Raw genomic sequence first — 16,483 nt, 5'->3', positions numbered from 1 at the left:
ATAAAAGCCTTCAGTCGTCGTTTGAGGACTCAGAGAAAACTTCTGCCACCACTGACAAGAAAGGAAAAACTGTGAAGAAAAGAAACGTGCAGCCATGGCCTACCTCTTCTATTTCTCTGCTGAGACATGGACCCTGCTGGTTGCCCTCATCACACTAATCTTTGTGTAAGTGTTGCCTAAGAGTGTGTGTAGTATAGTATTTATACTATAGTGTACTACTGTAAATCAATACTCATACCTTATTTTCCTGTTTTCTTTATTGTTCACAGATATGCCTATTGGCCATATGGAGTATTTAAAAGGCTGGGCGTCCCTGGACCCAAACCAATCCCTTTTTTTGGCACTATGCTGGCATATAGAAAGGTTGGTAAATATGACTTTTCAGAAGAAAGACTCACCTACTCTAGACTCTCTCTGGTGTATGTTTTTCTATATAACTCTTAGAACTCTTCAGCTTTATTTGTATTTAAAGTAAACTTACTTGTGGAATTACTTTATCATGTGTTCCACAACTAGTATTTGGAAAGACTGGTAAAATATTTGGTAGAAAATATTCCTGATGAAACATAAGATTTAAGAAGGAACACATTTAATTACAGTAAATATGGTACTTTGTTGCATGATTAATCTGACAATGATAACACCACGTACCTATAACTTATGTCTCCTTCCTATGTCCTTTATTTGACTTTACTATTGTTGGTGCTTAAAATATTTACTTGTTTTACTTTTTATGTTACAAACATTGCTACCATGTTAAAGCAGTGTGTGTTATGCATGTTTTTATTCTTGCACCTAGGGGTTCACTAACTTTGATGAAGAGTGCTTCAAGAAATATGGGAAAATATGGGGGTGAGTCTGCTTGTATTTTGCGTGTGGGTATTTCTCTGCATACTTATGTGCTAGATTCTAGGACTCCTGTCCTTAGAGAAGCTTGTCATAGCTACAAAAATGAATGGATGTATGTGGCTGAACATCTTAAGTCGTGTTTTATTATTGTACAACTCACTCTTTTCTTTTCTCATCATATTTAGCATTTTTGATGGTCGCCAGGCTGTGCTGTGCATCACAGATCCTGCCATGATAAAAACTATTCTGATAAAAGAGTGTTACTCACTCTTCACCAATCGCAGAGTATGCACATACACACTGTTATTCAAAGTTTGACTGTTGTTTAGTTGCTTTAGTTCAACCCTCGTCCTCATCGGCAGTTTTCTAAATCTATCACAGAACTTCCGTCTGAATGGGCCGCTGTATGATGCCGTGTCCATCGCTGAGGATGACCAGTGGAAGAGGATCCGCAGTGTCCTTTCACCATCCTTCACCTCTGGGAGACTGAAAGAGGTCTGTGTGCTCTCTCATGCTCTGTGCCTTCTCTGTTATTTACTATATGCTGACCAGAGTATTTTTCTACTAAGGTCTGTGCTGTAACCTAACTTCATTCTTTCTAAGGGTGTGGTTCCCACATTCTCTATATCTCCTGTGACTCCTTCAAGTGAACCTTCATCACAGGTCACGGTCTCACTGTAGACACGAGCTGTCATCACAATGTGATTCCCATGACAGATTAGTTCATTTGTAATGTTTTTAGAGGCCTGAAGAGGTGAAAGTGAACCACAAGAAACAAAAACTGAACTTTAAGTTCATAAATCATATTTGTATCCTGTGACAGCAGGAACTTTGTGCCAGTATTGTATTTCCCAGTTCTTCAGTTTATGTATGTATCACGTTTCCCCTCTCTTTCTATGTCTTTCTGTTTCTCAGATGTTTACCATAATGAAGCACCACTCTGCTAACCTGATCAGCAGTATGAAAAAGAAAGCAGACAAGGATGAGCCCTTAGAGCTGAAGGAGTAAGAGCTTTAAAAACTCCATCATACCACAATAATTTAAAATTATTCCTCTGAATCAAACAGCATCAACTACTTTGTGATGTGTTTGTGTACTTGTACTTGTTGTTAGGTTCTTTGGACCCTACAGTATGGATGTAGTAACCAGCACAGCCTTCAGTGTTGACATAGATTCGCTCAACAACCCTTCTGACCCATTTGTTGCTAACATCAAGAAGATGCTTAAGTTTGACTTTTTCAACCCTCTCTTCCTTTTAGTTGGTACATTGCTTTTTTTACATTTGTAAAACTTGTTCATATATTTCTAATATTTCTAATAACTTCATGTGAGGTTAATAATTATTAATACAGTTGTTGTCTTTTCCTGTGCCCTTGACAAATGTGTTACTATCTCTTTTTTTCAGCCTTCTTTCCCTTCTTTGGTCCCCTATTGGAGAAAATGGAATTTTCCTTTTTCCCTGCGTCTGTGACTGACTTCTTCTACGCTGCACTGCAGAAGATCAAGACTAACCGTGAAACCAACAGGAAATTAGTACGTCTGCGACTGTGTCCAAATGTACAGATCTTTGCATGTGCAGATTCAGACATATAATCAAAACTGTACATGCTTTCAGAGTCGAGTGGATTTCCTTCAGCTGATGATTGACTCCCAGAAAGACAACGAAGTAGAAAAAGGTAAAAGGTGATAAACGCAGCCGCACATGTACTTGCACATGTACATAAAGTTTTTCTAAATCACAACTCCTTGCTGTATTCCCAGGTTTAAACGATCATGAGATCCTCTCTCAAGCCATGATTTTCATCTTTGCTGGATATGAAACTAGCAGCAGCGCTCTGACTTTCCTGTCTTATAATCTGGCAACAAACCCTGATGTCATGAAGCGGCTGCAGCAGGAGATTGACTCCACCTTCCCTAACAAGGTATGTTGACAGTAACATAACAATGAATAACAATGCAATTAGCAGGTATGTCTTAAATGAATTAATTTAAAGCCACACTTACAGGTAGGTAAGTATTCATAACAGTTATGTGTATGTGTGTCTATGTGTTTGTGTAGGCTCCTGTTGAGTACCAGGCACTGATGCAGATGGAGTATCTGGACAGTGTCATCAATGAGTCTCTCCGGTTGTACCCCATTGCTGCACGTCTGGAGCGTGTTGCCAAGGCGACTGTGGAAATAAATGGCCTTGTAATTCCTAAAGGTATGGTGGTCATGGTCCCCACATGGCCCCTGCACCGGGACCCTGACCTGTGGTCCGAACCAGAGAAGTTCAAACCTGAGAGGTGAGGAAGGGATTTATATGTATGCCAGAGCAGTAAATAAAAAAAAATCCCAGAGAACTGCAGGATGTTGCCTTATCTCTGTTATTAATACAGTGTATGTGTGCATATCATTAGGTTCAGCAAGGAAAACAAGGAGAACATCGATCCGTACACATACATGCCTTTTGGGGCAGGACCCAGAAACTGCATTGGGATGCGATTTGCTCTGGTGGTAATGAAACTTGCAGTGGTGGAGATCCTGCAGAGATACAGCTTCTCTGTGTGTAAGGAGACCGAGGTGAGTTCATAGATGTTCATCTTTACGATGCTCTTTATTGCCCCTTTATGGTATATGAGTAATGCTGTACAAATATTATTCAACTAGTTTGAAAGTTACATAATGATATTAGATAGAAATAGCATGGCTAACAATCCAAAGGTCAAAAGTCACAACATGATGACAGTTGTTTGCAGATTTGACAGAATACGGTGGAGGTCTATGTGTTGTTGACTCACACTTCTTTTTCTGCCAGATCCCCTTTGAGATGGACATCCAGGGTCTGCTAACACCAAAACGACCAATCCAACTGAAGCTAGAGCCTCGTTCTTAAACATTGTGCAGAAACAAACAAAAAACTGTAAAAAAAAACAGATAAAATATTGTGATTTAAGTAGTGTTGCATAAAGCCCTATTAAAACGACTAGAACCTGCAAAACATCACGCCAATGTTTAACTAAACATGTACAATTGTGCCTTCCCCTGTATCAGTTGTTTGTTCCTGTTAAAGCTTTTATAAATTTCCATCCTCTATTCTGTGTTAAAAACATTTTTAAAGCTTGTGATAACAATAAAGTACAGTGTGGATTTTATTACTGTTTTCTGTCTTTATTGTGATTTATTGCTAATAAATCATCTGTTGATAACAGCAGTATGACAGAGAAGGTTTGATATAAAAAATATTTTAGATGTAATACACAGTATGTTAGTGCAATTTGATGGATAATCAGAAACAAACATACATTAAGGTGCAGGACTGTCCACAATCAATGTGGATTCATGATGAAATGGCTCCTGCTGTAATTTCTTAACAGAAACATTATACTGTAATATCACACAACAGCACCACCAAATGTTGTCTTGATGCCTAAACACACAGTTAAATCAGTCATTAAGTGACAATAAGAGATTTATTTATTAGATATTTCCGCGGTGAACTGCAGTAAGGTGTGTACTGATTTATTTCATGGTTTATATCCCGACAGCGCACTCGTGTGGATGATCTGTTTTGATTTTTTTTTTGTGGTATTATTTTGCTCCAGCTCCCTCAGAGATCCATCATCCGAGTTTTTCAACCATCTTGTTCTTTCCATGTTTATAAACAGAGGGTAGAGATAAAAAAAAGAAAAAGAAAAAACTGAGGTGAACAAACCAGCCACACTGCAGCCACCGCATGTTCTTATGATTGCAAATGGGAAAAATGGCTCCCGTGTGCAGGTAGCTGAAAAGAGATGAAACCTGTGATAACTGTTTATGCACCACACCTGTCAAATGATATGTGCATATTTTAATAAGGAGCCCAACTATATCATAGGATACAGTCTCTCATACGTTTGATGTAGTTGTACTTTGTGCAATTCAGCTATATATTAAAGATTGGACTACATGTACATTTATTATACATTATTTAATTTACAAACCCTTGTGCACTGATTTTAAAGTAATTTAACCTGAAATACAGGAATGACACAAAAGTGAAAGAAAAAGCGACCAGTTCTGAATAATAGTGCAGAACAGCATAATTCTGGAGATCCTGCTGAACTCTGCTTCCAGTTTCCTGGTGTGACGACATGAACTGTAGCTTATTGACCAAGGTGCCCAGATGTTGCGTTCAAGGAAGGGCACCTGCAGCCATGTCATGCAGCTTGCAACAATCCTGTGGGCTACTGCATGTTTTACTACTATTGTTATCTTTGTCAGTGACTGGTAATTACTGTATGTAAGATTTTCATTAAAGTAGATTTTGAACCTTGACGTGGATTTTCTTTCTACAACTGCAGCACAACAACATCCAATGTGCGTATTCCCACCAAACTTAATTTAAACAGATACAAATAGTGCAAGAATAAATAATACATGTAATACTCTTTCTGCCTGTTTTAATTAAGCTTTTCAGTTTTAGGTTTGTATTCCTCTTCACTATGTTTTGAATATTAGCTTTTATGCATTTTGCTGTACATAGAAACAGCATTTTAAAGGTGCTATAAAATCTCTAAACAACCCAAAAGGACATGTTTGCATTAATAATCATGCACTATGTCCACACCCCCCCAAACTATGCTCAGTTAACATGTTTTTAAAAACTTAATTTATGAGTGTGTGTTGGATCCCATCCTGGAAACAGTTTGAACTCTGTCTTCTAATGTGCTGAATAAATACTTCTGACACAAACCATAGTAGTCCAAAGCCAACAGAGGTGGAGTCTCACTGCTCAGAAACGTTTTATGTTTACAGATGCTTTATCTTTAATATATAGAACATTTTATTTAACGCAAAAATAATGTAAAATAAGCACCAACGCTGCAAAGAAAATTTTTTAATGTGCTTTAAAATAGATGCACTGCGTGTTGTAACTTTCCAACTATCTTAGTGGCAGCATGGCGACCGTGAACGCAGCATCAGTCCGGTTCCTGTCGGGACTCCGCTCCGGTTCTTGCTGCGTCCCGGACTCGACTCCATGTTGTTCCGACAGCCACGGAGCGAACAAGTGCCCCGGCCGAAAACTCTCACGTTGCAACTCTGTGTGTGCGAGAAGTGAAGTGTGTGTGTGCGTGTGTGAGTGTGTTGACCCTCCGAAAGAAGATGGCAGACTACCGGGACGACACCGGAGCTCGAGCCCTGCTTGCTCTACAGTCGGCTCCGTGCAGCCCCGTGCGCGTCGCGGTGACCTCGCACACATATCACCAGCCCTCGCTCGCCCTCCTGGGTCCTCCGTTGATGGAGACCCGCACCGACGCCGGCACTCTTCCCGTGCGTCTCGCTTCTTCCCCTCCACAGGCCCTGGCTAGACTCGAGGGCCGGGACTTTGAGTTTGTCATGCGCCAGAGGACGGTCACCATAGGCCGGAACTCGTCCCACGGCTCCGTTGACATCAACATGGGTCACTCGAGCTTCATTTCACGGCGACACCTGCAGATCATCTACGACGACGCGAGCGGCTTCACCCTGCGGTGCCTGGGCAAGAACGGCGTGTTCGTGGACGGGGTGTTCCAGCGAAGAGGGGCTCCGCCGCTGCCGCTGCCCCGAGAGTGAGTGCAGTTCGCCCGTTAGCATAGCCGCTACCAACAGGCTTATTGCGGTACCACGGCGGGAGGCTCCCGCATGGCTCCGCAAACTTTAAAGTTCATTTTATGCAGCGACAACTTCGGCACAGATGTCATGACAAATTCTGTATCCAGTTTTATCTAGACCTAACGGTTAAATAAAACAATGAAGGAACATTTATATAGCATTAATTGCAAGTTGTGTATTTGAATACTTAAATAACAATTATTGGCCGCTTCTGTGAACATATGAGCTTTGTAAACATTTTGACATAAGCAAAATTGTAACGTTACTGTTACGACGTCCATATTCAGATGGCCAAAAGACACATTCTGACAGGGACACAAAGTTTGTCATGACACCACCAATGTTGTTAGTATACTAGATACTACAGTACAAAGTGAGGTATATGCAATAAGTAGACAGTCAAGTTGTAACATAATAAAGTAACATCTCCACTGCAATTCAAACTAAAATCTTAACTTTTTATTTGCTTAAAGGCCTTAAGAAATCAATTTAGCTAGCTCTTCTTTAGCCGTTAGCAAACTTTAGCTAGCTTTATAAGATCTATACAAATCTATTTGGCAAACGCTAGAAATGTGCAATTAGTGTTTATTGCACAGAAACGTGTGTCATAATGTGGTAGAACCAACTTCATAAAATATCCGAACTTTGTGCACTTTTGGCAGCTGGTCAAAGTCGCGTCTCAACAGTTTTTAGGGCGATTATATTAGCTTAGGTAGCTAGCTTGTTGTGTGCTGTTAGCCAGCGTGTCGCCTTCAAGTAAACATTAATGTAAACAAACGCACCCCTGACAGCTCAGCTCACAAGACTTGTGGGAAAGAGGTGTGTTTTTGGCTTGTATTGAATCTGCAGATGCTTTTTTTTGTCTAGGTGAAGCCTCTGGTGTTTAATTGTGGCTTTAGCGTTACTGTTTTTGCACCAGAATTAGAGCTAAATATTATTTTGCTGTCAGTGGATTTGTGCAATGCAATTCAGTGTTTGAAAAATGAAAGCTTTGACTTTGTGTGTGTGTGTGTGTGTGTGGGTCAATCAATCACAGGGTGGAGCAGGAGGTGGAGGTTGGAGGGTTGTGTTTCTTTCCTCTCTGATAGGCTGTCAAAGCTGTTTGGGGGTGTGTCGGGCATGGAAAAGGAAGTGCAGGCTTGAAATGACATCCTCATTGCTGGCGCACATGGAGTAAACACAAGACATAAAATCCAAGGCCATATCCAATGCTAAGTTTGCATTTGTTGCTTTAGTCTGTGTCGGGGAACTTGTCAAATTTGCCAGAGAACAATGAATAAGTTAGTCTGGCGCATTTACACAATGTTTGCACTGTGTAATTAAATAACTTTCACCCACAGTGGATTAATTGGTTGATTTCTGACATGAGAAATCATCACAATTTGATCTGAGTTGAGTACACATATAAACACACAACTGCTTTTATTTTCACCTTCCTTTTAAGGGAAACTTTAATTGAATCACATTTGGCTAAAATACCTACTTTAAAACGTTATGGTTTGATCAGTGTTTTGTTTAATTATCTAACAGTTTTCTAGCAGAAAAGCGCTGATTTCTGAGTTGGCAGAACCGTGCTGTCAGATTTCTCAGCATCCTGCGAAAACTGTAATTTTTAGGCTGCTGCACGGACTTTGACTTGGTCACTCCAGGGCATAAATAGTACAGTTTTTAACCTATTCGGGTGTACATTTGTCTTTATTCAGGGGTTGCAGTAGAGTTTCTTAATGACTTCTTTTGTCTTTTGTTGTATTTTATTTATCCCTTTACTTTCTTAATCCACACAGTATAATTCTGTCATCAATATGTTCTTTTTTTTTTTCTCGAGATTTGATTCAGGAATTAATTCAAGAAGCTTACTTTTGGTCCGATCAGACCACTGAACCGTCTTCCACGTAGTTGCAGAGCCTCACTCATGCTCTTGGGCTAAAATGGTTCGAAATGTCATGTGATTTCTTCCAACAATGGCTTTCTTTTTGCTACTCCAGTGTACAGCTGTGGCTGATGAGGAAAAAATAAGCAAATATTGTTTTACACACAGTCTCTTCCATCTTAGCTAAGGAACCCTGAGGCTCCTTCAGAGTTGCCCCAGGCCTCTTTTCTCCCTCACCACTGACACTCAGTTGTCGAGGATGGCATGCTTAAGGCAGAGACAGCTGTGAGCAGTCTGTTCATGGATTCAGAGGTGAATTGACAGCTGCAGTGTTTCAAAATATTTTTATTTTGGACTGGTGTAACTGTCTGAATCTGCTTACAACATGCTTGTAGTCCTATAGTTCTTCACCATATGGAGACCTGAGCACGATGTTTGCTGTAGCTTACGTTAGGAAGGATTTAGTTTCCTCAAGTGAATAAAGTTCCATTGTAAAACATTTATCCAGTACCGACTTTCACACATATAATTATTTTAAAAGGTTTGGCTTGAGCTTGAACTAACGTGGGATTTTGGCTGATCCTTGCTTTTATTGACACAGTTTCCCAGACCAGTGAAAAGAAGAGAAGTGGTATTGTGGTTAGGGTTTTTTTTTTTTTTTTTTTTCTTTGGTCAACAAAAGATGTTGACTGTAGATATTTATATAGTAAACAAACCATGTTGTTTATGATTTTAATATTTCCATATCAAAGAAAATCCAAGCATTATTTTGTGTTTTGTCACTTGTGGCAGATTTGTTACTCACTATGTGTAAATTAAAACATACATAATATTGAGTTTGAAAGTTTATTATTGTCCCTGGAGAGACAAAACAATCTCATTATAAGATCTGTATAGCAGCTGTCCTCTAGGTTTTGATTGTATCATGTGATCTTCCTCAGGAGATTAAGTTTGCCCAGTTGTCATCATAGTTTCAATGTGAATGTTTTCATTTTCTTGAGTATCTTAAGACAAGATGTTTTAGAAACTTGAGATAGAAATCTGTACTGTATATAGTTGCATATTTTTGACAAATGAGCAATTTGGCACTATACAAATAAAATAAAAATGAATTCAATACGAATAAAAGCTCCATAAATGCTACTATTCAGTAATGTTTAATGCTTAACAATCAGTCATTGCACAAAAGCGAATGTACTAATAGTAATTTGTCTCCGCTTTCTCTTTTCTTCCTTCCTGTGGCTTCCACCATCTGTCCCTTCTGTCATTCTGCTCCCTAGGTGTATGTTTCGCTTTCCCAGTACAGTTATCAAGATCCAGTTTATGTCACTCCTGGAGGCTGAAGAACACAGAGAGAAGGAGCAGGCCTCTCCTCCCCCTCGCCCTCTTTTGCCCCACATTTCCCCTCTGAAAATCAGCATTCCCACAGTGCAGCAGCATGAAGAGCACATCAGGGCATTTGGCTCTCCACTGCCATCACCTACAGGTACCATCAGGTAAGGAGAGACCCACAGACACCTAACCCTAAACGTGCACACTGATATATACAAACCCAGCAAACGCATACAAGAAATAATGGCTAAATTGGTTGTCAGGATTTAGAAAGGTAGCTCGTGTTTTTCAGGATGCTTAGGTTGTGAGTTTGAATTTTTTACATGAATGGTTCTGATAATTTAATTAGTTGATTGTTGACACTAAATTAATTTTGAATGACTAGAGTTATAATCAAAAATTCCTTAGTCTAGCTCATCTAATTTGATGTTTTTGTGCTGTTTTTTGTTTGATTTGATAGTAAACCTATACTCAACTCATAACTATATTTAGGGTTTAAACGGTTGTTAGACAAAGTAGGTCATTTGATTACATCACTTCAGGATTAAGATCTTAAAATCTTTTTTTTTTTTTTTTTTTTTTTTTTTAAATACACTGGCCCACCAAAAAAAAAAAAAGTCACCACCTGGATTTAACTAAGCAGATGGACAAGAGCCTCCCATTGGATAATTACTGCATGGATGATTATGCTTCAGCTTGAAACAAGTTATTTAGCTCTAACTGATGCAGTGAGTAGCTTCTCATTTTTAAAACAACAATGTCTAAAGACACATCCTGTGGCCGTGGGGGGCAAATCAATCAATCAATCAATCACATGCATCAAGCAAAGAAAACATCTAAGGAGATTGATGAATCTACTAAAACTGGATTAAGAACTGTCCAGTAGAAGAAGTTCATGTGGTCTGATGAGTCCAGATTTACCCTGTTCCAGAGTGATGGGAGCATCAGGGTAAGAGAAGAGGAAGGTGAAGTGATGCACCCATCATGCCTAGTGCTTACTGTACAAGCCTTTGGGGGCAGTGCTATGATCTGGGGTTGCTGCAGTTGGTCTGGTCTAGGTTCAGCAATGTTATGTGGCCAAACAATGATGTCAGCTGACTACCTGAATATACTGAATGACCAGGTTATTCCATCAATGGATTTTTCTTTCCCTGATGTCATGGGTATATTCCAAGATGACAGTGTCAAGATTCATCAGGTTCAAATTGTCCATTTCCTGTGGTCCTTAATTTTACACATGGATTGGCCACTACAGAGTCCAGACCTTAACCCCATGGAGACTCTTTGGGATGTGCTGGAGAAGACTTTGCGCAGCGGTCCAACTCTCCCGTCATTAGTACAAGATCTTGGCGAAAAATGAATGCAACTCTGAACGGAATAAATTTTGTGGCATTACAGAAGCTTATTGAAACAATGCCACGGTCAAAGCTAAAGGCGAAATATTAGAGTGTGTTCCTTTTTTTTGGACGGGCAGTGTATTTTTGAAGTGCTAATCTATTGATAAATATGAACTAATTATGAAAATGTTAAAAAGCCCTAAGCAGAAAAAGAATCTGCTAAATTAAAAAGAGAATACCCTCATCTGTTGACATTAACCAAAAAATTTAAATAGATAAATAAGAAATTTGTGTGTGCGCGCGTGTGTATATGTATGTATGATATTTTTGGTGAGAAGTTACTTGTTTTTCAAAATGAATATCAGAGGAGAGAAAAACAGTAAGATGACCACTGCAGAATAAATAATGTAGCATTAGAAAAAATACACTAATACAGACTGAGAACCTTACTTACTTTATCCTTTGTTGAGTTGTGTTTGTAGGTCATACGACAGATTAAGTGTTTGAGGTCTGTTGGATCATATGAGCTATTAACCGTCTTAACTTATCTTGGGTTGGTGTGTGTTTATGTTTATGTAGTTATCTGTGTAGCCTTACAAACACGTGAGGCTCAGCATCCTTTGGTTTTACTCCAGTCGAGACTCAAAAGCATACTGTATCTGCTCATTGTACTGATAATATCCTTTGTAGTTGAAGGTGTACTCATTAGCTGCAGCAGTTTTTATGTAGACACTAAAAACAAAATCACTGCTCCATAAATGTATATAGCTCCTGCGATAGGAGCGTGGGACAGTGCTGAGTGCGTCCTCTGGTGGTCTGTGTTTGCCTTTACATCGCACACTTCCACCAATGCTTGTGTGTGTATGCCTTATATGGAATGGCTGCAGCTTTGAGGCATGTGATTGGCTATCTGGCGGATTGTTTTGCCTGTAGGTCGTTTTTCCGTCCATTCGTGGTTTCCTTTTCAGAGCCCCCTGCCCCTCCCACTCAACCCTCAGCTCCTCTTCTGTCACATGTGGACACACACAACACACACACACAGACTGAAGACATTGCTCATAGAACCCTACACCAGTTTCACTGTGGCCTTTTTCGGGCAGATTGTTGTGCCACCGTCCATACCAGTACACACTCAGAGTACATACAACAAAAGAGTATTGCATAAAAGCAGATGCTTCCACTTAAAACACCAACACTGTCTCTTGACAAGGTGGGAGAAGTCACTGTTCCTGTTTGGCAACAACTGCAAAGAACTAACAACATTTCTCTCTCTCTCCTTTTCAGCCACTTGTACTGCTGGTCTAAGCACTAAGCATAGGAAGTGAAACAGTTCAACAAAGAAAAAGCAACACACAACTTACACTACTAATGAGGAACATTAGATGTTTCTGTTGGTCTTCATTCATTTTTCAACATTGAACTTTCTCAGCCTTAAAACAGAGCCTGTAGTCTAGCTTCCACAGCCAGAAAATACAAACGCATATTCTCTCTCTCTTTGTGTGTGTCTGTATTTGTGTCTCTCTGTTGCCAAAGGCAAATCAAAGCACACTGACTCTCCCAGAAACCACTGTTTACTTTACTAACAGAAGCAGGTGTGTGTTGTATAATGAGTTACTGGGTTTTCCCTGTGTTCAGTCTCTCGACAGCAACAGATAACATCTAGTTAATAATTAACATACTTTTCAGTATTTTTGTTCAATGTTGTGTGGTTTGTGAAAACTTCATGTGCTTTAAACACTTTGGATTTCAGTTGGAAATATTTTTACCAAAGTTCTTTTGTGTCTGTCTTTGCAGACTAGTGCAGTAAAATAGCCGCTAATATGTTTAAACAGATCATTTTCATAATTTCAATTTTGATTTTATATTGTTGTGGTGACATGATTGTATTATTACTATTTTTTTATTTAAACAGTGTCTTGTCCAGCAGCGTAGCATGCAGCATGGAGTACTGGACAGTTTTGTTTTAACAAGTGTGTTTTTATCCAGGTGTAATTAGGGTGTAGTTTACTCCTCTTTATTGGTGTCACCAACACTTTAAGAAATGTGTTCCATGTGGTCCATTTGGTTTGTTTCATATCTCACATAATTTTTCTGTCATTAGAAATGATTCTGGGTTCTTACAGGTTAAATAAGATATTTAGAAGTGGTGCTTAACAATCGCCTTAAGCTTTTAACACTTTCCTCTGTTCTCCAGTGTTCCTAACTCTTGTCCAGCGAGCCCACGTGGGGCAGGGTCATCAGGGTATCGCTATGGACGCAACGTGACCACTGACCTCCAGTTAGCAGCTGAATATGCTGCCAAGGCTGCTGAGCAGAGAAGCGGGGGAAGTGAGCAGCGTGGGGAGTCAGCTGGTGGAGACAGCCCCAAGGTATTGGGGCTTAGTATTAACCCAGATTGCCTTTAAGAAACTAAAATTGTGCTTGAGGATGTTTGTTTATTGTAACGCGTGTCTCGTTTGTTCAGGATGAGTCCAAGCCACCATATTCCTATGCACAGCTGATCGTCCAGGCCATCTCTTCTGCCCCTGACAAACAGCTGACTCTCAGTGGCATCTATGCCCACATCACCAAACACTACCCCTACTATCGCACTGCAGATAAGGGCTGGCAGGTAGTGTCCCCTTTTCTTAAAATTAAAATTAATTACTTTTTCCTTGTTTGTCAACATATGTTATCTACTTAATATCTACACATAATTTGAAGGTTAGCTTAGCAACACTTTCATGGCTGTTTTTAATATTTTTACATGTTAATATGTGGTAATGGGCAGAAGGTATAAATCTGCATACAAAACATTCTGCAGGGCAAAACTAAATAAAGTATTAATCTGACCTCACCAAAGGCAAAAGGTTGTCTTGATCAGGACAGAAACTAATTTACAGTACAGTGAGTGTAACACAATGATCAATTATTTTTATCTAAGAGACAAACTACATCTGTAGTATGATGAAATCAGAAAACCTACTAACATGTAACTAGTTGCAGCTATTAGTAATTTCAGAAGAAAAAAAAAATATGTATCCTAAATTTGTGTTAAGCACAACATTTACATGTTACATTTAGGCTATTACATTTAAATTCTGTGATCTTTTCTCTTAAATCAGCGACTTTATGTACTCTCTCTCTCTCCCCCTCTCTCCAGAATTCAATCAGACACAACCTGTCCCTTAACCGCTACTTTGTGAAAGTGGCCCGCTCTCAGGACGAGCCTGGGAAAGGGAGTTTTTGGCGCGTGGATTCTGCCTCTGAGAGCAAGTTGGTGGAGCAAGCTTTCAGGAAACGTCGGCAAAGAGGGGTGGCTTGCTTTAGGACTCCGTTTGGACCTCTCTCTTCTAGGTAAGTGGGTCACTTGTGGCATTGGTTTGTGTACAGAGACACACATACACACAAGACACTAAGAAACATGCGCTGCTTCTGTTTGACTCAGTTAACCTCCTTCCTTCTCTCTATTTCTACTCCTGGCTATCATTTGATTGGATAGAACAAAGTAAGTCTAATTTCTAGGTAAATATATTCAGATGAAGGTGCTGGCAGCGAAGGAGCTGTGTATTTTTGACAGAACTATCTCAGTGTCTTAATTGTTTTTCTGTCTTTTCCTTGTTTTGTTAAACAGGAGCGCCCCAGCATCTCCAACCCACCAGGGACTTCTTTCTTCTCCATCCAGTGGGCTGCAGACTCCTGAATGTCTGAGCAGGGAGGGCTCTCCTATCCCCCATGACCACCATGAACAGCTGGCTAACAAACTGGCATCTGTACCTGAGTATAGGTATTCTCAGAGTGCCCCAGGTTAGCATGCGTGCAGACACATATAAATACTAATAAATATATTGATTCAGTTTTTCCACACACACTATATAACAGGTGTAATTATTGTTTGGGTTTCCTCCTGCATAGGATCTCCAGTCAGTGCTCAGCCTGTCATCATGGCTGCACCCTCCCACCCAGCAGTGCTGCCTTCAGGCCTGGGGAAAACCCTTGCTTTGGTTCCAGGAGGTTGTGGTCCAATTCAGCCCATTCACATGCTCCAGAACCCTCCCCAGTCTTCTGTCACCATGGTGCGGGTAGTTACCAGTGCCCCTCCATCTTCCAACCCCCCTAATGGGTACAGCACCACTTCTGGTGGAGGAGCAGAAGGCAACAGTGAGCTCAGAGGTATGTGAGGAGAAGGAGAGCCTTCCTGTGTTTTGTGTTACTTCAGTTTTATTAGTCTGGTCATCTCCAGTTTTGTCTGGTTCTAGTAGTATTGTTCTGTTGTAGTGAGTCACTTCCATATTACATATGTGTTTACTGTTGTGTTTGAAAGTTACTAGTGCTTAGACATGCTCACATACCTATTAACAACCAGTTTAATGGCTGACAGGTTTAATAGTCTTGGTGAAGAGAGAAGACTTTAGCGTTTTTTATGCGCCCTAAATGAGCTTGAAGATGAACACCATTTCATTTTATTGCTTTATTAAACGAGCCACACACTTTAGAAACCTGCTTTCATTTGTGATAAATTCTTGTGGTTGGATGATAACGATAAATGTGAGCTGTGTTTTAGGCAGGAAATATATTTTTTGTGGCAAATTTTAGTGGTTGAACTTGGAGCTGATGACAAAGTTCACGCCTGACAAATATTTCACCCCTGCAGCAGTATTTTTAGTGAATAAGTCCACAGGGGCTGGAATTTAGAGGTGCATGATTTGGTAAATAACAAAACAACTAACATTAACCAGCCAAATGTTCTGATAAGATCCTTCATAGATAAACACTATGAACAGTTAGTTTAGCTTTTTGCATGTTTGAATAATTTGTTTTCCCCTCAGATGCCCAGCTGAACAGAGAGCGAGTGATCCAGACTGTGGACAGTGCGGTGCAGGGCGGGGATGGACGGAACATGGCTCTAGGTATACATCAACTCCCTGTTCGTCCCGTTACCCAGAATGGCAAACACATTACTGCTGCTGTCGCCGCAGCAACCAGCCTTGCTAATTCATCTGGTAAGACTTTTGCAGCAGTCGCTGTTAAACACACTGACCAGTCAAGATAATTATGGATAAATATGAGGATAAAAAAATATACTATTGTGGCTTGGAGTCTGCATAATTCTGGTTATCCTCCTTCATGAAGGCGATAATGTTCAGTTTTATTTTAGTTTGATTTAGCTTGATTTAACTGTGTGAAACTTTAGAAGGTCTGCATTATACACACAGCTATTTGACTTATTTAATATAAAGGGAGATAAAAAAGAAAAAATAATAGAAGCAGCTATATCTTCCTAACTCTACACTTTAAGATACCACATGTACAAAGCTCTCACTTTACCACTACTAATGCAGTCCCACACCAGTACATTGTGTCCATATGCTTGAGGCCTGATTCCACATCTCTCAAGTTTCTGAACAACTTAAACTCGTTCTTTTGCACATCTTCATCTTTCTAGATTCAGTTAAAGTTATGTCTTTTTCTTTGCAACTTGTTTAGAAGGTTAACTTTTGC

General features: G+C 39.9%; 2 protein-coding genes across 2 annotated transcripts in view; both read left to right on the top strand.

Moving 5' to 3' along the window:
* The first annotated feature begins 9 nt into the window (after positions 1 to 9).
* On the top strand, positions 10 to 3,984 carry LOC113161485 (cytochrome P450 3A40). Its single transcript, XM_026359096.1, has 13 exons — positions 10 to 165; positions 270 to 363; positions 800 to 852; positions 1,035 to 1,134; positions 1,231 to 1,344; positions 1,765 to 1,853; positions 1,963 to 2,111; positions 2,255 to 2,382; positions 2,465 to 2,525; positions 2,611 to 2,771; positions 2,909 to 3,135; positions 3,250 to 3,412; positions 3,648 to 3,984. The coding sequence occupies exons 1-13, from the start codon at positions 95 to 97 to the stop codon at positions 3,723 to 3,725; spliced, it is 1,488 nt and encodes a 495-aa protein (XP_026214881.1). The 5' UTR covers positions 10 to 94; the 3' UTR covers positions 3,726 to 3,984.
* Positions 3,985 to 5,820: 1,836 nt separating this feature from the next.
* foxk1 (forkhead box K1) overlaps positions 5,821 to 16,483 on the top strand; it is a 13,128-nt gene continuing 2,465 nt past the window's right edge. The window contains exons 1-8 of the mRNA XM_026359073.1: positions 5,821 to 6,420; positions 9,614 to 9,829; positions 13,197 to 13,371; positions 13,467 to 13,613; positions 14,145 to 14,338; positions 14,616 to 14,788; positions 14,897 to 15,154; positions 15,811 to 15,984. Coding sequence (XP_026214858.1) covers positions 5,975 to 6,420; positions 9,614 to 9,829; positions 13,197 to 13,371; positions 13,467 to 13,613; positions 14,145 to 14,338; positions 14,616 to 14,788; positions 14,897 to 15,154; positions 15,811 to 15,984 — 1,783 coding nt within the window. The 5' untranslated portion in view covers positions 5,821 to 5,974. The remainder of the gene's footprint in view (positions 6,421 to 9,613; positions 9,830 to 13,196; positions 13,372 to 13,466; positions 13,614 to 14,144; positions 14,339 to 14,615; positions 14,789 to 14,896; positions 15,155 to 15,810; positions 15,985 to 16,483) is intronic.

The sequence above is a fragment of the Anabas testudineus genome, chromosome 1 (assembly GCF_900324465.2).
Source record: "Anabas testudineus chromosome 1, fAnaTes1.2, whole genome shotgun sequence".
NCBI lineage: Eukaryota > Metazoa > Chordata > Actinopteri > Anabantiformes > Anabantidae > Anabas > Anabas testudineus.
This window is presented reverse-complemented; position numbering and strand designations above follow the sequence as displayed.

What these genes read in the sequence shown, in the direction of transcription:
- LOC113161485 (XM_026359096.1), top strand. Translation starts at nt 95, where the DNA reads ATGGCCTACCTCTTCTATTTCTCTGCTGAGACATGGACCCTGCTGGTT. An exon ending in AAATATGGGAAAATATGGGG is followed by an intron (nt 853 to 1,034) that starts GTGAGTCTGCTT and finishes CATCATATTTAG; the next exon opens with CATTTTTGATGGTCGCCAGG. An exon ending in CTGTGTGTAAGGAGACCGAG is followed by an intron (nt 3,413 to 3,647) that starts GTGAGTTCATAG and finishes TTTTTCTGCCAG; the next exon opens with ATCCCCTTTGAGATGGACAT.